This window comes from Mustela nigripes, chromosome 11, assembly GCF_022355385.1.
Source record: "Mustela nigripes isolate SB6536 chromosome 11, MUSNIG.SB6536, whole genome shotgun sequence".
NCBI lineage: Eukaryota > Metazoa > Chordata > Mammalia > Carnivora > Mustelidae > Mustela > Mustela nigripes.
This window is the reverse complement of record NC_081567.1, coordinates 4,636,160-4,661,262: the sequence shown is the minus strand read 5'-3', so window position 1 is coordinate 4,661,262 and position 25,103 is coordinate 4,636,160. Positions and strand designations below refer to the sequence as shown.

The window sequence follows — 25,103 nt, the reverse complement described above, 5'->3', positions numbered from 1 at the left end:
TGGAAGAAACTCATCTTCCTATCACGGAAGCAGGCTAATCTTCGGCCCTTCGCCAGGTGGCACAAAGATGGCGGCCGGCCCGCCCCCGCGCCCCGCCCCACGAGCCGAGCCCTCCCGAGCGCTCCCGAGCGCTCCCGAGCGACCCCGAAGCCAGCAGGAAGCCCGGGAGCCGCGCGGGCAGGAGCGGCCCCGCCCCAAAGCCTGGGAGCGGCGCGCCGGCGCGGGGGAGGGGAGACCGGATGTGAGTGGAGCGGCCATTTCCTGTTTCTCCGCAGTTTTCCCCCAGCTTTGGGTGGTGGCCGCTGCTGGGCTCCGGCTTCCCGTCGGCGGAGGGCGAGGCGGCGTGGACAGCGGCCCCGGCACCCCGCGCCCTGCCGCCCGCAGTCGCGCGCCTGCCCGTCCGCTGCGCCCCGAGTCCGCCGCTTCTCGCGTCAGCGTCCGGCCGCCGCCGCGGCCCAGCGAGCGGCCCAGATGCAGGCCATCAAGTGTGTGGTGGTGGGAGACGGGTGAGTGCGCGGCCCGAGGCTGGGGCCCGGGCTGGGGCCCGGGCTGGGGTCGGGGCTGGGGCCGGGGGCCCGGGCGGGGGCCGGGGCCGGGGCCGGAGCCGGGCGCGCTGGCGCGGGCCGGGAGCTGGCTTCTCCGCGGCGCGGGGCGTGGGGCGCGGGCCGCCACTCACTTCCCTGCGGGACTAGACGGCACGGGCCTGGTTCCGGCTTTTTTTTCCCTTTCTTTCTTTTTCAAATTTTTGCTGGGGGAGGGAGTTGCCGACCGGCCACCGAAGGGAAAAGTGAACTCCACCCTCCCGCCTTCTCTCGGGCCCGCTGCACGCCGGGCGGGGACCCCACCAGCCACCCTCGGTCGTCTGCCCCTCCATCGGTGGGCTTGCAGTTGCCTTTCGTAAGAAAAAAAAGAAAAAAAAAATGGAAAAAAAAAAAAAGGACCGTTTCTGGGCTTTTTACATCACCCTCTCGAGCCCGGTTAAGCGCTTCCGTGTGTCCCGGCGGTCAGGTCCGTAGGACTTGACGAATATATGCCTGGGCTGGTTTGGTGACCCTAAACTGATTGACCACGGGGTATCTTCCGCTGTATTTCGCTGCTTTAAAAAAACATTTTTTTGGGGGGGGGTGTGTGTGTGATCATTTTTGCTCTTTCCGTGGAGAAACTTTTGAGATTCTAACTGCGAGGAGCTGGGTGTGATGAAGACTGTTGTTTTCTCTGCAAGTGGTGTGGTCATTATTTAAAAAAAAAAAAAAAAAAAAATTGGCTTTCGCTTCTTGCATTAGGTATGGGATGTAGCAGAACAGGCTCCCTGAGCGGAGCTGCCCTGTGACTCAAGGCATTTCTTTTCATTACTGTCTGTGGTGGTTACAGGCCCTAGAGGAAGACAAGACTTGGCTTATACAGTTTTTTTTTTTTTTTTTTCTCTCCCAGAAACAAAAATCTCAGTGTAATGCGAGCAAAATCCTGTATCTCAGCAGGGCTCGAGTAGTGTTGAGGGGTAACAAGGAAGCTCCAAGAATTACTATCAATTTCATCAAACTCAGGATGCAACTGATACATTTCTCAGGTCTTGTAAAGTCGAAGGAAGAGTTTTGGCATGGCTCTTCCTTTTCATTAATATTCCCCAAACTTGTCATTAGGGCTGATGTGGCTTTTTTTGCCTCCCATGTTGTGAATTAGCTTATTTAGACGGTCGTAAATTAGACATTCGAAATTGTTTCTGCCGCTAATTCAGATTCAAGGACAGTTGAGCTGATTTTTAAAAGGTGCCCATCTGTATGATTTGTCAGAATCATTGTATGAAACGTTAACACTTAATGGTTCTGTGTGTATAGCTAAAAATAACAACTTTCGCCTATTTAGGAATAGGTATGTTTTTTTTTTTTTTCTTGTCTTTTAAACTCTTCAGAAGAAAGCTTTACTTCCAGTTGGGGCAAAAAATATTCAGCTAGTTAGTTTAATAGGGAAATCAGTAAATTGGCTTAAATGAAGCTTGATTCTTTCGTGTAATGAATTAACGTCTGTCACCTTGTCTTAGGAATGCTCTCACTGAATTTCCTTTAAAAATAAAAAATGCAGAAGCAGTATGCTTAGAGTATGAAATAATACTTTTTTTTTTAAAGTCAGCTTGCTGCCAATTTAGTATCTAACATAGTATGTAATATTGTTAATTGAAAATTTCTGAAACTAAAACATAAGCGTAGCAGATATATTTAATGCTTACAGATTAGGGACTTCTGCTATTCGTATTAGCTTCTTTATCTTAGTCACATACTTGTTGAATGTCTGCTGTGGGATCTGGATCCCTCCTTCAAATCAGGAAACCCTGGGCATATCACTCATCCGCCAGGACAGGGGCCTGAAGTTGAAGTTGGGAGGATTAAACAAGATGCTGGATACTAACTGCCTCGGACGTGCTTGGTCCCAGCTATGTGCGTGCCCACAGCCAGCCTCATACTGTTGCTGTTTCTCTTCCTCTGAGGCACTGCTGGGCTCTCTGGGGAGTGCAAGGCATAAAAAACAATTCTCTAAGTTTTCAGCTTTTTTCGTACTGTGTTTGACATCGATGTAGACTGGGGCTAAGCTCTGTTAGAAGTGGAATAAACAATTTAAGTTCTATTTATTTTTTTAAAGATTTACTCATTTAAGTAATCTCTGCATCCAGTGTGGGGGTCAAACTCGTGACCCCGAGATCACGAGGCACAAGCTCCACCACTGAGCTAGCCAGGTACCCCCTCTAATACTTTCTTTTTTTAATTTTAATTTTATTTACTTAAGTGGGCTTTACGCCTAGCGTGGGGCTTGAATTCATGACCCTGAGATCAGGACCTGAGCTGAAATCCAAGAGTCAGATGCTTAATGGACTGAGGCACCCTGCGCCCCCTCTATTTAAATAAGGGATTGCATATAGCAAACATGACTTCAGTCAGAAATTTAAATACATAATATTACATAATATTCCGTACCAAAAATATTACTCTACTTTTATCCAAACAAAGCATGCTTGTTGATATAGCTGGAATGTTCTTTTAATGAAAAATTGTGATAGCTGTAAATGTGGGTCTGAATTTTGTGGGGCACAGAACTCGGTGCTATGGAATTTGAGACTGTTAAGGGCAGTTTAAACAATAAAGGCAAATTGATTGAAGTTGAATAAATTGCAAGCTTGCTTACCTAAAATACATTCTCGGAAAGTACAGTTAAGAGCTATGTTATAGCTGTATTATAAGTAGGATCAATTAGCTTATATTCTCTATAGATTTTTTCTATGTAGCAGTTAAGTTGGCATTGAGTATAAAATATGAAATGAAATTTTGATACTTTTTAATTCTGCAGATCCTTCTGTTGGTCCTAATTCTGCTAGCCCTTCCTGAACACAGGGTCTGTCACTTTTATTTGGGGGATCTCTACCCCCAAGATTTTCTCCCAGCTTTACTTAGTTAAGACAGCATCTCACATTCAGATATTTCTAAACCATTTTTAGTAGTGTTTGACTTTCGTTGACTGGGAGTGAGTGACTTGAAGCCCCCCTATGTTCACCCCTGATTGGGCTAGTGGTCTCCAGCCCAGTGTCTAATTTAGACATTGCTCTCCAGGAATTTTTTTAGTTGAGTGTGAGAAATACCTTCCACAATGATGTCATCTTTTTAGGAATGTACACCACTTACTTACTCCCCACTCACTTCGATTGAATAATCAGTGAAGGTATGAACCATGAATTAACTGCTTCATGAATTATCTTTGTATTTTTGTCTTGAGGGATGGGGTTCCATATTTTTGACCTGTTGTAAAGGTGTTTGAATTCTACACAGGCTTCTAAATTTGGTTTGTTATTTGACTCTGATCTTGATGGTTAAAATTATACTTAATGTCTTTTTTTTTTTTTTAACATTTTATTTACTTATTTGACAGAGATCACAAGTAAGCAGAGAGGCAGGCAGAGAGAGAGGGAAGCAGGCTCCCCATCCCAGGACCCTGGGATCATGACTTGAGCTGAAGGCAGAGGCTCAACCCACTGAGCTACCCAGGTGCTCCCCCCCTCCTCCATTTTTTTGTTTTTTGTTTTTTTTTAACCTTAAAATGATAATCCTAGTAAAAGTTTGAGGTTGGGTTCAGTAGAGGAGTAACAGTAATTTTTAGAAATCTTAAAGCCACTTTTTATAATCTTTTGCATTAATCATGGAATGTATTAGTACTTAACTACTTTTTTACCTCAGCATCACCCACCAGGTAGTTCTTGTGATTTTAGTCTTACTAAAAAGGAGATGTTTTACCAGGAATCCTGCTACCAAGGCAGTTACCACATGTCATCAGAGGAATATTTTTCCTCCCACATCTTAATATGAAAAGTTTCCCACATACAGAAAAGTTGAAAGAATTACGCAGTGAACACCTGCTACTTAGATTTTGTATATTTTGCTCTATTTCCTTATCCCATATCTTCCCCATTATCAGAGCTTTTTTTTTTTTAAAGGTTTTATTCATTTAACAGAGGGAGAGAACACATACGGGAATGGCAGGGAGAGGGAGAAGCAGGCTCCCCGCTGGTTCCCAGGACCAGGGGATCATGACCTGAGCCAAAGGCAGACCCATAAATGACTGAGCCACCTAGGGGGCTTATTTTAAGAGGATTTGATTTTGAAGGAGAATGGGGGTGATACGTAGTTAGATAAAAATTCTTGTTTTTGAACTCTATATTCTGCAGATCCAAATAGCAAGTACTCCAGGATTAGGCTTGGTGGTTATAGAAGGCAGCAGGCTAAAGACTAAAGGCTACTTCAGAATTGAACTTTTAGAGCTAGCATCTTCAGCCTTGGGGGGTTTTGAAACTATATAGGTTTTTAATTTTTATTGAAGCCTGCGATGGTGATAATGGTTTTCTATAAGTTGATTGTGGTGTCCCCTGTTAGTGACAGAGTATCAGAATTTCAGATTAGAGTTTGTGGTTTTGTAGCACTAAACTACTCTGTTCATGCATTTTCTGAATTTATTCTCTACGTGATTATGCATTTATTGAAGGCCCTGCAGTTGGAGGGTTCCCAAACCCCATTTCACAGGGTAAATTGAGGACTTTGATTTAGGGTCTTTCATTTATGCAGTAAATATGAATATGTATTTAATACATAGAATTCACATTTCACTACATTCTGTTAATAGATCTTTAAGATCTCGGTACTTTCTGAAAAAGTTTTATTTATTTTAGGGTGTGAGAGGCAGAGAGTGAGAGCAAGGGCAGGAGTGGGAGGAGGGGAAGAGGGAGAGACAGAATCTCCAGCAGACTAGCCCTGAGCCCAGAGTCTGAGATCGTGACATGAGTGAAACCAAGAGTTGGATGCTGAACCATCTGAGCCACCCAGATGACCCAAGATCTAGGTACTTTAGACAGTAATATGGGTTTCTTATTTCCTGATTGGAGAAATCTGGTCTTTCAGTCCTGTTAATAAAATCAGTGTATCTTTTTAAATTTTATTTTATTTTTAAAAAAGATTTTACTTGGTGCGCCTGGGTAGCTCAATTGGTTAAGCGCTGCCTTCAGCTCAGGTCATGATTCCAGGGTCCTGGGATCGAACCCTGCACCTGGCTCTCTGCTCAGCAGAGCCTACTTTTCTCTCTCCCTCTGCCTGCCGCTCTCCTTACTTGTGCTATCTCTGTCAAGTAAGTAAATCCTTAAAAATTATTTTATTTTATTTTAGGGAGAGAGCAAGTGTGAGGGAGAGGGTCTCAAGTGGATTCCTGCTCTTAGTGCAGAGCCTGACGTGGGCTTCGATTTTATGACCCTGAGATGGACCTGAGCTAAAACCAGGGGTTAGGCCCTTAACTGACTGAGACACCCAGGCACCCCCTCATCCTCCCCCCGTGTATCTTTTTTAAATGAGTCAGTGCAGAAAGTTCTTATTTTTGAACTTCCTATACTGTATCCCTTCCCTTTTTTTGGGGGGGGGTAAAGATTTTATTTTTAAGTAGTCTGTACCCAGCTTAGGCTCAGACTGACACCCCTGAGATCAAGAGTCAGATCACCCAGGTGCCCTCCCTTACTTTTCTAACATGAGAAGATTAACCATGTTTCCAGAGTTATTGATTGTGCTTCTTAAGATTTGGTTTATAGATTTTGGTAATACTGAGGTCTAACCCCAACTTTTAAAGTTTCCTTAGAGTTTTCCTGGTGGAAAAACCAAGAACATAATAGGAACATAAGTTCGTGCTTTAATCTTGGTTATTTTTACAAGATAGAGCAGGAGAGACACGGGCCAAAAAAATGTACTCATGTGAACTTTGTTCCAGTAGACTCATGTTCATTTGTTAACTTCATGGCAGCTTTCAAAGATTAAAAAGAGGTTGAACTGAGCAGTTAAGTATATAAAATTGGAAACTCCAAAGGAGATCGTAACTTCCAGCGATCCTGTGGCAACATCAGTTAGGGCTGTGACCAGATGTGGCTTCCATCCTCTGTGTGAGGAGCTCTCACTGCCTGAGCCTGTTTACTTTGGCCTGTAGAGTTTGATTGTGGAGTGTGTTTAAAAGGAGTGAATAAGTAACACTAAGGGGAGGTAAATAACCATCTTCTTTTTATCTGTTTTTTTTTTCTTTTCGTCTGTTTTTAAAAACTAAGTAAATAAATCAAAGGTTGGACATGTACTTAATTAAAAAGACAGAATTTAGGGGCATCTGGGTGACTCAAGTCAGTGAAGAATCAGACTCTTGGTTGATCTCAGGTCTTGATCTCCGGGTCGTGAGTTCAAGCCCCATGTTGGGCTTCATATTGGGTGTGAAGCCTACTTAAAAAAAAAGTTCAAAATTTTATTATTTAATAATTTTTTATAGAACTTAGATTTATAGCAAATACTGTAATGGATTGGTTAAAAAAAAAAATTCAGTCAATGTCAGATTATGCGAGTACCTTGAATTCCTTTACAGTTAAATCTTTCCAAAGACGATGGCTCAGCTAAAGATGAAGTTGCAGGATAAAGAAATTTTAGAGTATTTAAAACAAAGTTGGTCATATTTATAGTAATATGGCTTTGTTCTTCATACATATGGAAGAGATTTAGGACGGGCTCTTAAAGGAAATGCTACTACGGCATATTAACCATTAAAACCTTTATAGCTGCTTATTTTTGACATTAAGAGGCAATATGTATTAACATTTTTATACAACATTTGTAATTTTGAAAAGAGGTTCACTGGTGACGGCTTTAGACTCTACTCTTCTCCCTCAGCTACCGCATGTAATCCATGGCTGAGCCATCTTCATCTTGTTCTGCTTCATGGCTGGGAAGCTCTTGAAATGGCCCAGTTCTCTTCCCCCTGAAGCCCCCTTGTTGGTTCACACCACTCTTGTTTTCCTGCCTCCAGCCCCAGCTTCCTTCCTCTGTCCTCTTTCCACACTGCAGTCAGAGGCTGCTTCTAAAAATGCAAATTTAGTGGTTTCTTGGCAACTGAAAATCTTCTGGGACTTCCCAAGTAGGATCAAGTCCCATGCCCTTAGCCAGAAGAGATGGCGGTCTCCTCGTACTTTCCTCCTCGTAGTTTCCTTTGCTGCTTCCCCTTCTTTGTTCGTTAGGTGTACCACGCTGCTTCTGGGCCTGGCCGTAAATGCTCTTGCTTCTGCCTAGAATGTTCCCCCTGTAATGGCTCCACTCCTTCTCTAAGTTTCAGTATACATTGCAGTTTCCTCGTCGGCCCTCCAAGACTACGTTAGATCCCTTTACTGTACATTTCCAGAGTATCTTTTTTTTCTTTTTTTAAGATTTTATTCATTTATTTATTTGAGAGAGAGGGAGAGAGCGAGCATGCTAGTACATGGGCACCAGGAGAAGTAGCCTTTCAGTGGAGCAGGGAGCCTGAAGCGGGGCTCTATCCCGGGGCTCCAGGATCATGACCTGAGCCAAAGAAGCCGCTCAACCAACCTGAGCCACCCAGGCGCCCCTCCAGAGCATCTTTAGTAACACTTACCACATCTGTAATTTTATGCAGTGACTGCATTCTTCCTTTTTTACCTAACCTCACAGATTCCCTGAGGTCTTGGTCATGGCAGGATCTTCAGCTCCTACAGTTCTTCCTTGCATAGTGTACACTTTGTCGGTGTAGATTGAAATAAAATTAATGCTTTCAGAAGTTTGTGACAGAGTTGGTAGTCTTGCATTCCTTTTATAGTTGAGAAAACTAACGTGTGAGGAAGTTGAAACTTACTAACAATTCCAGCCAGTAACTGATAAAGAGCTGGCTCTGGGCTTCAAATCCAGGGTGAGGACGAAGAGATCTCAGCCTTCTGCTCGTACAGGTTTGACATTCTAAGCTTTTAACAAAATGTGTGGCCAGTGAGTCATTTTTGTTTAGAAAGCCTTTAAGAGTTGGAAGCTACTTCCTCATGATGTAATGCTTGACTCCGCAGAGGTCTTTGGGGGTGGGGGAGTTCCAACTTTTAAGCCCTATTTTAATAATAATATGAATAAAACAAGTATTGGCAAGACTGGATGGGCCTGTCCTCTGTCCTAGCTGAGAGGTTTTTGCCTTCAGCTAAGGGTGCTATGAAACTAGAAAAGCACTTAACTTCTTTATGGTGAATCCTAATTCGTAGTAGTTGAGATTGAGCAACAAACTCTTAAAACCCAGAACTTCATTGTGTGACGGGCATGACCTTGGTAAGCCAACAGGAGACCGCAGGGAGAGGGGCTCCTTTAGGGAGAGCATTTAGTGAATCCTTAAGCCAGGGACACAGGCTCTCAGAAGCCCTTGAAGTCACCATAAAAGTGTCATATTTGGAAACCATTTTTGGCTAAGGGTGCAGTGATACTAATTTTTAGGAGATATTGTCATGAAAAAACATTTCGGACAATTGGGAAACTTTGAACCACCATTCTGACCTCTGCCTGATGGTACGCTGTACCCACTACCAGTTGTGCAGGAGGCCCTTCTGTCTTTGGAGGATTCTACACGATTCTTTTCTACTTTTTCCTCTTTGCAGCTGTTTGGAAGTTTATGCCAGCATTCTTGAGCCATTAATTAATATGTCTGGAATATATTTTGTTAGTTGCTTTAAAAGCTTATGGTGATACGGGAGGATGGGGGTTGGGGAGGTGGTAAATGAATACGGATGAATTAAAGTGAATTCTGTGTGGCTCTTTGTGGTTCACAGTTGTGTGTGTAGTGGTCAGTGACTAAGCACTCTGTTAAGAGAGAGCAGTCATTACTGATGCCAGAGGGAAGGCTTTCAAAGGTGGTGGGTTTGAGCTACCACTCCGAGTCTGCAAGATACATTACTTAGCAACCAAGTGGAAGTTATAGAGGAAGGCTGTGTTTGCATATTAGTATTCATCACAATGATTTGAGGATAGGATTGAAGAATCTTGGACGGAAAACTGGTACAGATGTTTACAGGAGAGAATTTCAGTTTAAAAATCTTGTTCCTGTTCAACCTGGGCTTCTTGAACAGCTGTTTCTGACCATGAATGTTCATGAAGGCTCCTATTTGAGAAATTCGAGTTTATTATAAATTTCAGGATAAAAATATGTAGTGTTAAGTAAAAGATTATGGAAACCATTTAATGCTAAGTATTTGGTGTATACTCCTTGATTTTTCTGTTAGTTTAACAGTAATGAAAGGATTATGTTCATGTGACTAAGCAACTTACACCATTTTTTTCTCTCTCTCTAGAGCTGTTGGTAAAACTTGCCTACTGATCAGTTACACAACCAATGCATTTCCTGGAGAATACATCCCCACTGTGTAAGTATGGAGTTAAAACTGTGTAAGTATGGAGTTAAACTGGGAATTAACTTGTCTGTGATTTTTTTTTTCTTTGACCATTGTTTGGCTATAAAGGCATTCTTAATTTGCACAGGAACAGATCTGATTAATTTTCTTTCCAAACATTCACCTAAGTCTAATTATAAGGCATGTACTTGGGCTTTTTAAAAATACATAATGAAAGAAAAGAAAATACGTAATGTAGGGACGCCTGGGTGGCTCAGTTGGTTAAGCTGCTGCCTTTGGCTCAGGTCATGATCCCAGGGTCCTGGGATCGAGTCCCACATTGGGCTCCTTGCTCAGCGGGGAGCTTCCTCCTCTTCCTGCCTCTGCCTGCTGCTCTGCCTGCTTATGTTCTCCCTCTCTCTCTCTCTGACAAATTAATAAAATCTTCAAAAAGTTCATTGTGATGAAACACAGTTTTTTGTTTTTTTTTCTTTAAGATTTTATTTATTTGTCAGAGAGAGAGAGCGTGCGTGCACACAAGCAGGCAGAGCAGCAGGCAGGGGCAGAAAGAGAAGCAGGCTCCCCTCTGAGCAAGGAGCCCGATGCAGGACTCGATCCCAGGATTCTGAGATCATGACCGGAGCTGAAGGCAGCAGCTTAACTGACTGAGCCACCCAGGCGTCCCAACACATAGCTTTCTTTTTCTTTTCTTTTCTTTTTTTTTTTTTAAACACATAGCTTTCTTAATTTTTTTTTTTTAAGATTTTATTTATTTATTTGACAGAGAGAGATCACAAGTAGGCATAGAGGCAGGCAGAGAGAGAGGAGGAAGCAGGCTCCCTGCTGAGCAGAGAGCCCGATGTGGGACTCCATCCCAGGACCCCGAGATCATGAACTGAGCCGAAGGCAGCGCCTTAACCCACTGAGCCACCCAGGTGCCCTCTTAATTGGTTTTTAGACGTTCAGGAAACAAAGTTAACTAACTGATGTATGAAGACTGGGTAATGTAAGAGTTTTAGATAAATTTGGCTCTCCGGACTCTATGTGTGAAGGATCAAGGAACTGGAACGTGAAATAGGCTGTTAGATTGCAGTTGGCCTTTTCTGGCAGGGAATCAGATGGCTGCAGGTCGCTATTGAGTTATCAAGCTGTGGAATTGAAACCTTGGGTGTGTGTTGGCGGTTATGGGAGGACATAATTGGCTACTGAGCTGCTTATTCCGTCTTGGCAACAGAATTGGGTGGGGATGGAAAAGTCCTTTTCTGATGCTGGGGTTACTAGGGAGTCCCGATAGCCAAGCCTCATAACGTATCGCCCTGTGGCCATGCTGTCAGCTCTGTCTGGACGGCTGCCATGCAGGTGGAGAGGAAACCGTGCGGGTCCCACATGTGTTGACCTCCTCGAGCACAGCACAACACGTACTTTGAGGAGGTCTCCAAAGTTTCCTAGAGGTGGGATCATAACTGCATGTTCTGGTTTTATGGCAGGGACTTCCCTAATCTACACTTACGTAGAGCTAAATCATTACCTGTTATCAGTGACTTTGACAATACCTGGTAACACCACTGGTGCTATCACCACTGGTCGTTAGGTGTCTCTCTCTTTTTTTTTTCTTTTAAATTTGCTGTGTTAAACATCATTGCACGTGTCTTTGTGCACCTGTGATTGATTTTTAGAAGTGGAATTGTGTCAAGTCAAAAGGGAATGGTTGTTTAAGTTTTTGGTAGATACTACCCAGTTGCTGCCAAAAGGCTGTCACTTGGACCAGCTGTGACTAAAGTGGCCCCCTCAACTTGGACTGTGGGGAACAGGTATTGAAAAAAGTTATCTTCTCATTTGCATTTCTGATCCAGTGAGTTTAAGGTCCTGTGAATGTTCGCTGTCCGTTTGCAATCTTTGAATGGCCTGCAGAAATCCTTTGCTTGTTTTTGTACCGAAATTTTTTCTAACTGATGGAACTTTTGTACATAAGAAATATGAATCTCTCTGTCTCATTTGTCATTGAACTTCGTTATAGGGGGCCTTTTGCCATAAAGAAAGTTTGGCATTTTTATGTGAACATGCCACTCCACCTTCATGGAGTTTTAGGTCTGTCTTATGAAGGCCATTCCTGGGGCGCCTGGGTGGCTCAGTGGGTTAAGCCTCTGCCTTCGGTTCAGGTCATGGTCTCAGGGTCCTGGGATTGAGCCCTGCATAGGGCTCTATGCTCGGTGGGGAGCCTGCTTCCCCCCACCTCTCTCTGCCTGCCTCTCTGCCTACATATGATCTCTCTCTCTGTCAAATAAATAAAATCTTTAAGAAAAAAAAAGACCATTCCTACTTAAGTGATGCAAAAATATCCTCTAGTAGGTTTTCTAGATTTTTGTGTCTAGAGTTTTCACTTTGTGGCTAAAGTTTGAATTCATTTAGAATTTTTTCTTTCTTTATATAGTGGGAGGCAGGCATCTGATTCTGTTACTGTTTATTGAATAGTTATTATTTATTGAATATAGTTTATTAAATAATTTTTCCTTTTCTCATGGAAGCAGAATTGCAAGATGTGAGGCTTTTTCTTCATGAGATCTAGTTGTCATTCTGTTCTGTAAGCCACTTTGGAGGCTTGCTCAGACCTTGATTTTGCTGTTGCAGTGTAGCAAGACCCTAGGTTTAGTGTTGAGTGTATGCGAAAATGAATTCTGAATTGAGAGAGAGCGATGTGGCATGAGTGGGGGTTTGGGGCGGAGGGAGAAGCAGATTCTCTGCTGTTTGGGGACCCCAACATGGGGCTCAGTCACACGACCCCCCCACCCCCCCGGGATCATGACCTGAGCTGATGGCAGACACTTAACCAACTGAGCACCCAGGTGAGCGCCCCCTGTCCCCTTTTTTTAATGTCCACCTTATTTTCCGCCTGTCAGACAGGCTTTTGGGTTGTCTCTTATCATTAACTGTTTTTTGCATGGCCCCTTCAAGTTAATTTAAGTATGTGTGTAATTCGGTGCACTCCCTCTGGAAACGTTACACTAGAGGTTTTCAAATCACATTTGTTTTGTGTTACCATGGCACTTTGGTAGCAGGCCTGGATGACCAGGTGACTGATTATCACCCTGCACTCAGTGCGGGTGTTCTGGAAGCACTGTGGTGTGGCTCTGTGGTGTGGCACCTGGTTGAAGAGGAGTCTGATATGTACATGAATGAAGTCAACAAGTGGGATTTGAAAGAGGGCCTAATTTTATACTTTCTTTCTTCCTGGGGAGAAAAATGCTTTTTTTCTTTCTTGCTTTTTCGTGCTTTTCTTTTTTTTTTAATTGATTAATTACTTGTTTATTTTTATTGGACAGAGAGAGCACAAGCAGGGAAAGGGACAGAGGGAGAAGCGGACTTCCCACTGAGCAGGGAGCCTAATGGAGCAGAGCTCCATCCCAGGACCCGGAGAACATGACCTGAGCCAAAGGCAGACACTTAACCAGTTTGAATTTAAATAAGGCAAAGACGGAGCCACCCAGGCGCTGCAGGAGGAGAAAAATCTCAATTTTCTCTTTATTAAAAGCAAAGGTTGGGGCGCGCCTGGGTGGTTCAGTGGGTGAAGCCGCCGCCTTCGGCTCAGGTCATGATCTCAGGGTCCTGGGATCCAGCCCCGCATCGGGCTCTCTGCTCAGTGGGGAGCCTGCTTCCTCCTCTGTCTGCCTGCCTCTCTGCCTACTTGTGATCTCTCTCTGTCAAATAAATAAAGAAAATCTTAAAAAAGGTTTTCGGTTGCTTGACAGTAACTTGTTCTAGTTAAACGGAATAGCTTGTCCTTTTGTTTCTTGGGCGTTTCTCCAGGTGCGTGTTTTTCTCCTTACACCACAGTCCGTTTTCCCTCCACTTCTTACCTCCTCATGCATGTGTGCTGGTATATCTGGCCTGGCAGCCTCCAGGCCACTCCTGGCCTTGGCAAACCTCCGGGACCCTCCCCACAACAGTAATTCAAGACCGCAACCTGTGCCTAATGTTCTGGGGCTGTGGACTGACCGTGTTTTCTCTCCTCTGCAGCTTTGACAACTACTCTGCGAATGTTATGGTAGATGGAAAACCGGTGAACTTGGGCTTATGGGATACAGCTGGACAAGAAGATTATGACCGATTACGTCCCTTATCCTATCCGCAAACAGTAAGGATCACGGCTGATTTTTAATGCGTCCTTCTGAATGTATAATTTTGACTATAGGTGCAAATCACTTGTGGGTTTGCTTACACAGTCGGCGCTTGAACATGCAGGTTTGGTCTGCAGAGGTCCACTCAGACCAGGACTTTTTTCCATAAATACATTACAGTACTGTGAGTATATTTGCTCCTCAAGATTTTCTTAGTAACATTCTTTCCGGCTTACTTTAGTGTAGGAATGTGGTGGGTTTTACACTTAACGTGCAGAACATATATTTTTTTTTTCTTAAGATTTTTATTTATTTATTTATTTGACAGACAGAGATCACAAGTAGGCAGAGAGGCAGGCAGAGAGAGAGAAGGAAGCAGGCTCCCCAGTGAGCAGAGAGCCCGATGTGGGGCTCGATCCCAGGACCCTGGGATCATGACCTGAGCTGAAGGCAGAGGATTTAACTCACTGAACCACCCAGGCACCCCTGCAGAACATATATTAATGGACTGGTCACGTTATCAGTAAGACTTCAGTCAACAGCAGGTGTTTTATTAAAAAGTTTTCAGGGAGTCAGAGTAATACCTGGAGTTTTGGGCTGCATGGGGGGGCGCGGCAGTGCCCTTACCCTCCTGCGTTGTTCAAGGGCCAGCCGTACTGCCATCTTTTGGGTGTATTAAGTAGTAGCACGGTTAAGTTCAGTAGTTGAATGTCCTAGATGCAGACCAAGGATTTGTCTGTTTCCTTTTTAGCATTACTGGTTACTGAGTGTGGTGCCGTGTGTTGACCTGCTCTTATCACAATTTCAGGACCACCGTATGAAATAGGTCCTGTGTTATTCTTGCAGACCGGTTTCAGTAGGAATTAGTTGCAAGGTCAGTTTGTTTTGTGACAGTTTGGTACCACGGAGCTTTTAAAAATCAAGTTAATGACTTGTCTTTGGGTTTAGCACATGCTCATCTTTCTATGGCTTTAGTACCTAAATCATCCTTTTTTTTTTTTTTAAGATTTTATGTATTGGGGCACCTGGGTGGCTCAGTTGGTTAAGCGGCTGCCTTTGGCTCAGGTCATGATCGCAATATCCTGGGATGAGCCCCACATCCGGGCTCCCTGCTCAGTGGGGAGCCTGCTTCCCCCTCCCTCTCTGCCTGCCTCTCTGCCTACTTGTGATCTCTCTCTCTCTGTCAAATAAGTAAATAAAATCTTAAAAATTATATAAAAAAAAGATTTTATGTATTCATTTGAGAGAGAGACAGTGAGAGAGAACACAAGAGGGGAGAATGTCAGAGGGAGAAGCAGACTCCCTGTAGAGCTGGGACCCTGATGGGGGACTTGATCCCGCGACTCTGGGACCATGACCTGAGCTGAAGGCAATCTCTTAACCAGCTAAACCACCCAGGCACCCAGTGCCTAAATCTTCAGTTTTGTAAAAATATGTCCACTGTGTCCAGTCAGAAAAACTTTGAGATTAGCTTTGCTTCCATTCTAGACAACTAAATGATGTATATACCAAAGCGAGTCAGGTCCATAGCTGGTGAAAATACACTTAGAAGCCCTTTTCTTAAAATAAGCACTTGTCTTGTTTGTACCATTTGCTTATCTTGTTACATGTTTGTTCATCATTTTAACAGTAAAGACTTTTAAAGAGACTCGGTGACTCAGTGGCCGAAGGAGTACACACTAGAGGCAGTGGAGCGAATTCTGCGGGTTGAAATCCCGTGCTCTCGCCTCCTAGCTCTGTAACCCTGGCAGGTTTCTTCACGGTCCTAGTCATGAACTGTTTCCTCATAGGATTAGATGAGCGGTCTGTGTAAAGCACCCAGAACAGTCCAGGCACATCACAGACACCGCAGTGCGGGTGCTGTGAAGAGCTGCAGATCTGGAGAGCTCTTCGGGTCAGTGTGGATGGGGCCTAGTGAATGGAAGTTGCTGTACGTGCTCTCAGCAAGCCGGGAGGACCAGAGAGTCAGGGTCAAGGAGACATCCTGGAGAAAGCAGGCGTTGACCCTTGGGTGCACATCACGGTCTTGGAGGGTGTGGAGGTGGGCATGGGGTGCGTATTAGCGTTGGTGAAAACAACCAGTCATTTCCAGTCTACCCCCATTTTTTTTCCTTAAACTTCCTATTTAGTAGTGATAGTCTTAGACTTATTTTTTATTTTTTAGATTTATTCATATGAGAGAGAAAGAGGGTGAGAGCAGGGGAAGGCAGAGGCAGAGGGAGAGGAAGAATCCCAAGCAGACTCTGTGCTCAGCACAGAGCCCGAGACCTGAGAGCACAATCTGAGCCAAAACCAAAAGTCAGAGACAACCAAGCCACCCAGGTGCCCCTAAACTTAGTTTGCGCGTGCACAGATGGGGGATGGGGCAGAGAGAATCTTCAAGCAGACGCCCCACTGAGTATAGAGCCCCTGTGTGGGGCTTAGTCTCATGACCCTGAGATCACAACCTGAGCCAAAATCAAGGGTCGGGTGCTCAGGACCCTAAATGGACTGAGTCACCCAGGGGCCCCTCCCCCTTCTTTAGTTTTAAGCTTTTGAGTACAGCTTGTCTATGCAGTAGTCACTGTCTTTTGTATTTATTTCCTCCTGGAGGAATTACCGGATACAATCTCTTTAAGCTGTGGATCTTTGGGATTGTCCTTTAGCTGAATTACAGTAGCGGTCCAAACAAAGACCAGAACTATAAAATGGGAGGGCTGAGTGAGTGGTATCTCAGTTAATCTCCAGCTAAAAATGACCCAATGGATGCTTGATAATTCTGGATTTTCAGTGGATTTGCTAACCTGTTGACTGGTAGAATAGGAGTTTCCAACCCACTGGATATATCTGGAAGGGCGGGGTGTCCTTTCTGAGAAATGAGAACCACCTCCTGTGACTCAAGGGGTCCCGGCAGGGTGGGGCCTTTTTCTTTGAGGGAGTCACTCACAGTAAGTCAAAGGTGACTTGGCCATATTCCCACTCTCTACCGAGAGAACAGTAGGTCCAGTAACAGACCGAAGCAAGCCACAAGGTATGGGGCCTGACAGCCAAGGGGGTGGGGTGTGGTCCTTCTGGGGCAGGACTTCTAAACTCTTCATGTCCCATCTGTGTAACGTGCTGTTTTCCTGTCAGATACTTGGATGTGTAAAAGGGGGTATGGCATGATTCTTGCTCAGGTGCCTCCCACACAGGGTATAACACCACACACCGGCATAGGGGATGTCGTGGTGCTTAGAGCAAAGAGGGGAGAGCAGCAATCTGGAAGTGAAAGACTTCCTTCTGGACTCCTTTGGGGCTGAGAAGGTTATCTTGACTCCTGGGGGATAGGCCTGGTGGTTCCGGGCTGCCAGAGGGGACCCCTTCTGAACTTGGCACCAACTGAACTTGGTCTCCGGTTGTTGACTCTGGTCTGCAGGCCCGTTTATGTGGCTCTTCCCTGACTGGAACCCGAAGGGCCCATGGGCGACGGCTTCCCCAGATCTCCGCTCTGACGTTCTGTTTCCTGCGGTCATTTACGCTGCTGTCCTTGTTTGTGGGCTGGCTCCAGGAAGCGAAGTGGGATCTGTGTAAGGCATCTGTTTCTACTTCATTCTCTGAAAGATGGAGTAGAAACTGTCCTTCACAGTTCTGTTTTTGTCAAGTAATCATTTAGGCTCTTCTATCCTTGAATAAATTACCTTTATACTCTCTTTTTGAAAATACCTTGAGTTCTGCACCCACACCTTCCGTGGCCTGCTCTGCATCGCGGTGTGCTCCGTGCAGTGCTCAGGCGCAGCGCTGTGCATCATGTCCAGCCCACCGTATTTGCCTTCTTGTTCCTGGATTTAGTGGTGTGAGTGGGAACCTGTGTGACTGGCCAGAGTCACAACCTGAGCTCTGTGCGGGTCTCCGAAGCTCACGTTGCCCCACCGGACCACTGGCCGCTGACACACTGGGCCTCTTGTCTTCTGGCCGAGCTTAGCTTGGCTGCTTTGATTTTCAGATGGCTTTCTACTTTGTTAAGTTGGCTGTTACCAGATCTGTGTCCTCCAGCCGGAGGTCACTAGGAATGCACCTGTGGCTAAACCAGATGGGGTTTGCCTCTGTGTCCCTAGCTAGACACACGCCTTGGAGGCTCTGGGGTGCGTGATTCCCGTGAGGGCTAGAGGAGGCGGGGCTTGCTCTGCATGGGGTGCTGGCGGGAAGCAGGGTAGTTTTAGGGTGCTCTAATCCATCTCCTCCAGAAGGTGGGGATGAAGCCGGGCTGGAGCTGTGACTGGGGCCAACATGGGCTTGTGGGCTGGGAGAGGGGGATGTTTGGTGTTTCTGCAGTGTGCACAGTGACCGTTACCTGTGCTCAGACAAGACTGTGGTCTTCTCTTTATTTCTTCACTTTCGGTCTCATTTCAGCCTGGTCAGTAGGACTTAGTCTGGCATCAGCATCCTGGGAGATCGTCCCGTCCCACGGGAGCTTGCTGCAGCCGAGCCGCACGCCACGCTGCGTCCTGGGGCTTGGGCTGCCCCTCTCTGTGGCGCTTGTTTTCTTAGCTGCTCCCCATGGATGCCACAGGCACCGTGTCTTTGCCTCGTGTGTATCCTGCTCCTTTGCCTGGGTTTGTAGAATGCCGGTGGTGAAAAATGTTCCAAGCCTGGAAGGAAAACCAGGTTGGAAGGCCTATGGAAGAAAGGAGAGGCGAGAGCAGTGCTGGTGCATTGGGAGCTGGGAGCGGCCTGCTGTCCCCGGATGCCCACTGCCGCTCTGCCGCGAACTGGCCCGGCTCTTGCTGATGCCCTCCACACACCGGGGGGCGGCGGTGGTTTGGACCAGCGAGAGGAGCAGTGATAAAGTCTCTGCAGGCGCGGTGGGAGCCTGTGTGGTTAGGAGTGCCCTGCCAGCACAGGGAAGGCGGCATCTCAGCCGGAGGAAAGGTGAGCCTGTGACGCAGGACAGCTCTGGTGGAATGAAGAGGCTCCAGGACAGGCGTAAAGAGCCGCACGGACTCCGCAGGGTGTTGGGGTAGAACGTAAAGGTTGGAAGGAATTGCTGCTGGAAGAGATAAGTGTCAGAAGCCCATTTTATTTGTTTTTAATTTATTTTTATTTATTAGAAGTGCTAGGTTTGTTTTTTGTTTTGTTTGTTTTAGAGGATGGGGAGGGGCAGAGAGAGAGAGAGAATCCTAAGCAGGCAGTGCGGAGCCTGATGCAGGGCTTGATCCCTCGACCCTGAGATCATGACTAGAGTTGAAACTGAAAGATGCTTCACTGACTGAGCTACCCCGGCACGCCTGGAAGTATTTTTTTTTTTTTTTTTTTAAAGATTTTATTTATTTATTTGACAGACAGAGACCACAAGTAGGCAGAGAGGTAGGCAGAGAGAGAGAGGAGGAAGCAGTCCCTGCCGAGCAGAGAGCCCGATGCGGGACTTGATCCCAGGACCCTGAGATCATGACCCGAGCCGAAGGCAGCGGCCCAACCCACTGAGCCACCCAGGCGCCCCTGGAAGTATTTTTTTAAAGCCCTATTTTGTGTGGGGGAAGGAGGAGAAAGGAACAGGCAGATGGTCCGGTGTTAAATGTAGGATGCAGAGCGTGTATTTTCATCAAAAAAGATGTTCTTAAAATTGAAAGGGGCAGAACAGATGTGGTTGGAGGATATTTTGAATTGAAGCTGCGTTTTCGTGGCCGATGCCCATGAGTCTCTGTGTCACAAAGATTTGGCTTCATGTCAAGGCCTCAGGGGCACACAGCTTCAAAAGCAGCTGTAGATTAAACCCGGATAGTTACAACAACTTTAATATTCTCAGAATTGTAGATCAGAGAAGCTTGAGTGAGATGAAATTAAAGCAATTCTCTTGTCCATCTGTCTCTTCGAAGAACTGCAGGTTTCTGTGTTGCTTGAAGAGCAAGTCTTTCAATTTTTGTTGGAACAAAGGAGTGAATTGAAAGCACTGTGGTAAACACTAGAAATGCTGTCCCTTCTGGGCGGTCCCATCCAGAGAGGTGGGGGCCGGGGGGGTGATGAAAGGTCCCAGTGTGGCAGTGCTGTTCAGTCCAGTAATGCAGGACCCCAAATTCAAACCGCCCTCCCAGCATTTCTGTACGGGAGACTTGAGGCCTTCACAGCTCTCATACCTGGCCGTGCTTCTGGGGCACCTTTCCTCTCAGAAGCCTGTTTTTTCAGACAGGTGCTTCTCCCATTTGCGGTGGCTTTGGCTGGGCATATGTCTCAGAGCTTGGACGGAGGTCTTTGCCAAGTGTGCCTGTTGCTAGGGAGGACCCGCGGCGGCCCACGGACACACCTTCGCTAACATTTCATGACTGGCCGTGACCGTGTGCTTCCTCTGGTGTGTTTTATCTTCTGCTGGACGAGGAGCCCTCTGTGCTGCTGGGGTAGAGAAGAGTGGCTCCCCCCAGCCCCCCAGTATTTGCCTGACCTCGTGTCTCCACCATCATTGACCTTCACAGGGTTTGGTGGAGGGTTTGGTATTTGGCATCGTAGGTGTTAGATAATCATCCGCTTTCAGATCGTTCGGGAAGGTTGAGACAGGATTCTGATGGAAAAATAATGGATTATATTAACTTTTATTTTCCTCACTTTTTACTAAACTGAAACAAAGTTCTCATGCATTACTAGGTTGCAGAAACGTATGGTAAGGATATAACGTCCAGGGGCAAAGACAAGCCGATTGCCGTATGTAAAACTTTCAGTCGACCTCAGTTTCAAGCTCTATCTGTTCTCTCGTTCACTTAGTTCTCCCAGGATTTCCTGTTGAGCCTCACGTTCCTTGAGTGTTCTGTATTTAATTCACTCAAGGTTGGGTTTTGCTTGATGAAATGTGCTTTCAGTAGAGCGAGACAGTTTACCCACTAGCTTGAAATAAAGCGGTTTGTGAACTGCTCGCTCCCCTCCCGCCGAGGGAAAGCAGGAGCTCCCAGAAGGGGCCTCTCCGGGCGGGTTGGAGATGGAGGCATGGAGGCTCCCCCCCGACCCCGGAGCGCATGCTTGAGCCGGCGTGGGACTAACCGTGGCTGCCGGGGGCTCCCCCCGCTTTGGTGTCCCGGTGCAGCGGGCCTGTCTGGGGCGTGGCTGTGGTGCTGGTGAGCTAACCCAACCTCGCTTGGAAATGATGGAATCAGGTGCCCAGATGCCACAGTGATTCTTGGACAAGCCGGTGCATGCGCTAGCGTTTTTAAAATGTCATTTATAAAAAGCTGTTGTGTGGGATGTTTCTCTCCCTTTCCAGGTACGAGATACCAGCGGGATAATTGCAAGTGTTAGCTTGGGAACTGGGTACATTTCACAAAGCAGCATAGTGGCCTTTTTCCGGGAAAATGTCTTAAAAACCTAGCATTTTAGAAACTCTTAGGCAATTTTGAATACAGGTAAATATTTAAATTTGACTTTTTTACGTACAGAATGACGAATGGCTTGCAGTCAGTCAGAAATTCTTCCAGGCACTTCCTCAGCACTGATCTTTCCTTTGAATCTCTGCTTGGGCCGCGGCGGCCCCACCTGCAAGTCCTCCAGAGACCCTGCGTGGGCTGGAGGAGCCCCCAGCCGGGAAGACGCCCCTCCCGGGCTCGAGCGTCCTCCTGCATGGTTGGCTGTGCTCGCAGAGCCACCAGCCGCACCCCACTTTGTGCCAGGGACTCCGGGGGCAGTTCTTAAGGAAGCAGTTTAATAGCAGCCCAGGGTAACTAAACGTTATTGAACATGCACATGGGGAGCTTACGGAAAAGCACGCCAGTGGTAAATGGTTTTAAAATAGACTGTTTTTTGATAAACTGAGACCACATTTTACAGAAATACCGGAGTGTGGTATCTTGACACTTGGTTTTGTCCCGGTATATAAATAGGGCCATTAAGTTCCCAGTGGGAGTTGGGAATGATGTTAAAGAAGCCTCTCAGGGGTCTGGTTTGAGGCCTCCCTGGATTCAGTAAATTCTAGCACATTCTAGTAAATCTTCTCCCCTCCTCTCACAAGTAACTGGCTGCTTTGTGTGCTGGCTCTGCTTTGGGAGCCTTCTGACAGAATTGAAGGGGAAACCGGGGAGTGAGCTTTAGACACAAGCTGCTGGTACATAATACGCGTTTTGTCTCATGATTGATTCCCAACAGCATTTACAAAGCGAAGTACACTCGTCATTGTAAGACCATTTCTAAACGCCTCCCTGTTTCCTTTTTGTAGGATGTATTCTTAATTTGCTTTTCTCTTGTGAGTCCTGCATCATTTGAAAATGTTCGAGCAAAGGTAAGTGGGGAAATTTTAGAGAAACATTTTGGTTCATGATCTCATTCCATTCTCAGGAGGTAAAAATACTACTTAGTGATAGGAGTTTTAATTATTTAAATTGATCTTGTAATTCTGACTTTATTATGTAGAGTCCTGAAGTTTCAGGGTTTGATTGAGGAATGCTGTGTGCCTTGTTAAAATAATGAGCACTTCGGAGTCCGGCTCATCTAATAAGAATGGTGACCAGGACTTTGCACTCCTGGATCTCACATACTCCCTAGTGAAACATGATGGGGCCGGATGTCCTTCAGTTGGAATCAGGGACGTGTTCAGGGGTGGTCAGGGTGGCAGAGCTTAGACCTCCGCCCAGTTGACTCTGCTGAATAGGAAGGATTCTCGGAGATGATCTAAGAACTTGACTCGTTTTACCAAACAGATCGTTGTTTTGGGAGGGGGCCCTTCCCTTCCCTTCTCCCCTTGCTCTTACTGGTGAGCAGAGCCTCTGCTGTAGGCTCGCTGGTCTCGGGCCCCCAGCTTGCTAACCGAATGCCGATAGGTGGGCTCATGGTTCTGGAAGGTTGCAAGGGGGTGAGCGGGGTGGCTGACTGGTGGAGGATGCTCATTATGGAGGGAGTGTGTTGTGATTTTTTTTTTCCTCTCTCCCTTTTAGTGGTACCCCGAAGTGCGACACCACTGTCCCAACACCCCCATCATCTTGGTGGGGACTAAACTTGATCTCAGGGACGACAAAGACACGATTGAGAAGCTGAAGGAAAAGAAGCTGACTCCCATCACCTACCCGCAGGGTCTGGCCATGGCTAAGGAGATCGGTAGGACACCTGCGTTGTCACATCTGCTTTGTCTGTGCCTTTATTTCTGGGGCAGAGATGGGAGTCCAGTCTGGGCAAGGAGAGCGCGAGTCTTTCTGACTCCAGCTCTGTTGTCTTCTGGGGAGCCAGCCAGCCAAGGCCCTCGGGGTGAGCCTTAAGGAGCTGGGGCGCACCTCAGGTGTTGCTCTGCTGCTCCTGGCGGGCTGGCAGGAGGCAGGGCCTGGGGAGCCGCTCCCTGCCCTCGCGGTGGCCGGAAGGGCAGGCGCGTGCTTGGCGGGCCGTGGCCCCGTGGCAGTACGAGGCTGTGTTTCTCGGCAGGTGCAGTAAAATACCTGGAGTGCTCAGCGCTCACGCAGCGAGGCCTCAAGACAGTGTTTGACGAAGCGATCCGAGCGGTTCTCTGCCCCCCTCCCGTCAAGAAGAGGAAGAGAAAATGCCTGCTGTTGTAAATGTCCACCCGCTCCCCCCACCCCCGCCCTGTCCCCCTCGGAACCTTTGTACGCTTTGCTCAAAAATGGTGGAGCCTTCGCACTCAATGCCAAGTTTTTGTTACAGATTAGTTTTTCCATAAAAACCATTTTGAACCAATCAGTAATTTTTAGGTTTTGTTTGTTTAAAGTGTAAGACTTCAAACTTTCACATTATATTAAAATTTAGCCCTAAAATGGGAAGCTTTCTTAAAGCCTTATTTTTCAAAAGCCCCTATTCTTGCTCAGATTAAGAGTTGCCAAAATACCTTGCGAACTAAGTTGCGCTGTTGTGCTGAGAACACTAAGCACTAAACCGTTCAAGACCTGTGTCTTTCAGGAGAGCCGGCATCCCCGGTTTGCACCCGCAGACGCGCGCTCGTTTGCGGTAGGAGGTGGCCCGGCCTGGTTCCCGGGCTGCCGCCCCGCCGCCCTCTGACCCCGCGCCGCCCGCCAACACTGTACTGTCAGTCCTCACGCAGTGAGTGTAGTGACTCAACTCTTCAGGTCCCTCTCTTAGATTTTGTAGTGAGACTTTTTTGGAAAGAGTTAGTGTATTCGCTTTTGCTGAGATTTTGAACAGAGCCCTTCCGCCCACGTCCCTCGGGCCGAGTGTCCACTCCGGCCGGGGGTGCGCAGCACGTGGGGCGATCAAAGAACGAAGACAGTATTTTGACAAAATACGGAGATTAATTTACACTACATTGTACATGTCCTAATTAAACTGAGTAAAAGTGTCACGGGTAAAAACATTAAAGGTTAATTTCTGTCCAGTGCAGTAAAAGATGAAGAAAGGTCGGTATTATCACTAAGTGTTTTAAACTTTTCCTTTTTTCTTAGACCTACCATCCCTCCTAAAATTGGGCATTTAATTCATCTTTGAACTGGTCGTTCCCATAGTTGCTCACTTAGCGCTTTTCTTAGAGAACCCCTTCTTATTGAGCAATATGCCTCCTTGTATTATAAAATCTTTCTGATAATACATTAGAAATTTTTTTTGTAGATTAGTAAAAGTGCATTCCTGTTTCCTTGTTACTTTATTCAGAGCTAATAAGCGCTTTCCTTAGTTTTCTAGTAACTAGGTGTAAAAATCATGTGTTGCCGCTTTATAGTTTTTGAAATATTTTAGATATTCCTAAACTATGAACTTTCTTAACATCACTGTCTTGCCAGATCACCAGTACTGTACCCTGACTAATGCTGGCCCTCCCTTCTGCCTCACCCCCCTGGACACACACCTCTCGCTCTGCCTGACCACGTCCCCTCGGGTCTGTGGGGTTCCGTGAGCCCGTGCTCGTGCTAATCAAGTTCTGTACAGCTTACCCGCTGGCAAGAATACAAGGTTGGACCTCTCAACCACTAGAACAACATTTTTTAAATTGACAGTTGCAGAATCGTGGAGTGTTTTTACATTGATCTTTTGCTAATGCAATTAGCGGTATGTTTTGCATGTATGACTTAATAAATCCTTGAATCATATGACTGTAATACTTGAATTCTTGAGAGCTCGAACAACCTCCTGGGGTCTGTGTTCCTTGTCTCACCTAAAAATCTTGGGCCACGGGAAACCTTCATTTCTAGGGCTTGTTTTTCTTGCGCGGGGACAGGGAGGAGCTGGAGGAGTCTGCAAGCACTGGTGCGGGTGGGGGCACGCTGGTTTTGCACCTGTCAGATGCTGGGGAGATGGGGACGTCCACCCTGGGGCGTGTGTGTGCACAGCTTAGGCCAGAGCTCTGCGCTGAAGAGGCAGATGCTGGGAGATAGGAGGCGGCGGATTTCTAATCAATCTAATTAATTAAGATCCTT

At 46.3% G+C, this 25,103-nt stretch overlaps 1 protein-coding gene across 2 annotated transcripts; it reads left to right on the top strand.

Moving 5' to 3' along the window:
- The first annotated feature begins 216 nt into the window (after positions 1–216).
- On the top strand, positions 217–24,776 carry RAC1 (Rac family small GTPase 1). Of its 2 annotated transcripts, XM_059414386.1 has the most exons (7): positions 217–506; positions 9,656–9,727; positions 13,709–13,826; positions 20,401–20,457; positions 21,956–22,018; positions 22,671–22,830; positions 23,149–24,776. In XM_059414386.1, the coding sequence occupies exons 1-7, from the start codon at positions 472–474 to the stop codon at positions 23,277–23,279; spliced, it is 636 nt and encodes a 211-aa protein (XP_059270369.1). In that variant the 5' UTR covers positions 217–471; the 3' UTR covers positions 23,280–24,776. The 2 variants fall into 2 exon arrangements, with proteins under 2 accessions (XP_059270369.1, XP_059270370.1); XM_059414387.1 differs by lacking the exon at positions 20,401–20,457 and having other exon boundaries at positions 222–506.
- The last annotated feature ends 327 nt before the right edge of the window (positions 24,777–25,103 follow it).

Excerpts from the sequence above, each read along its gene's own strand:
- RAC1 (XM_059414386.1), top strand. The coding sequence starts at position 472 with ATGCAGGCCATCAAGTGTGTGGTGGTGGGAGACGG. Across the intron at positions 507-9,655 it reads TGTGTGGTGGTGGGAGACGG|AGCTGTTGGTAAAACTTGCC; the intron begins GTGAGTGCGCGG and ends CTCTCTCTCTAG. Across the intron at positions 13,827-20,400 it reads CCTTATCCTATCCGCAAACA|GTTGCAGAAACGTATGGTAA; the intron begins GTAAGGATCACG and ends ATGCATTACTAG.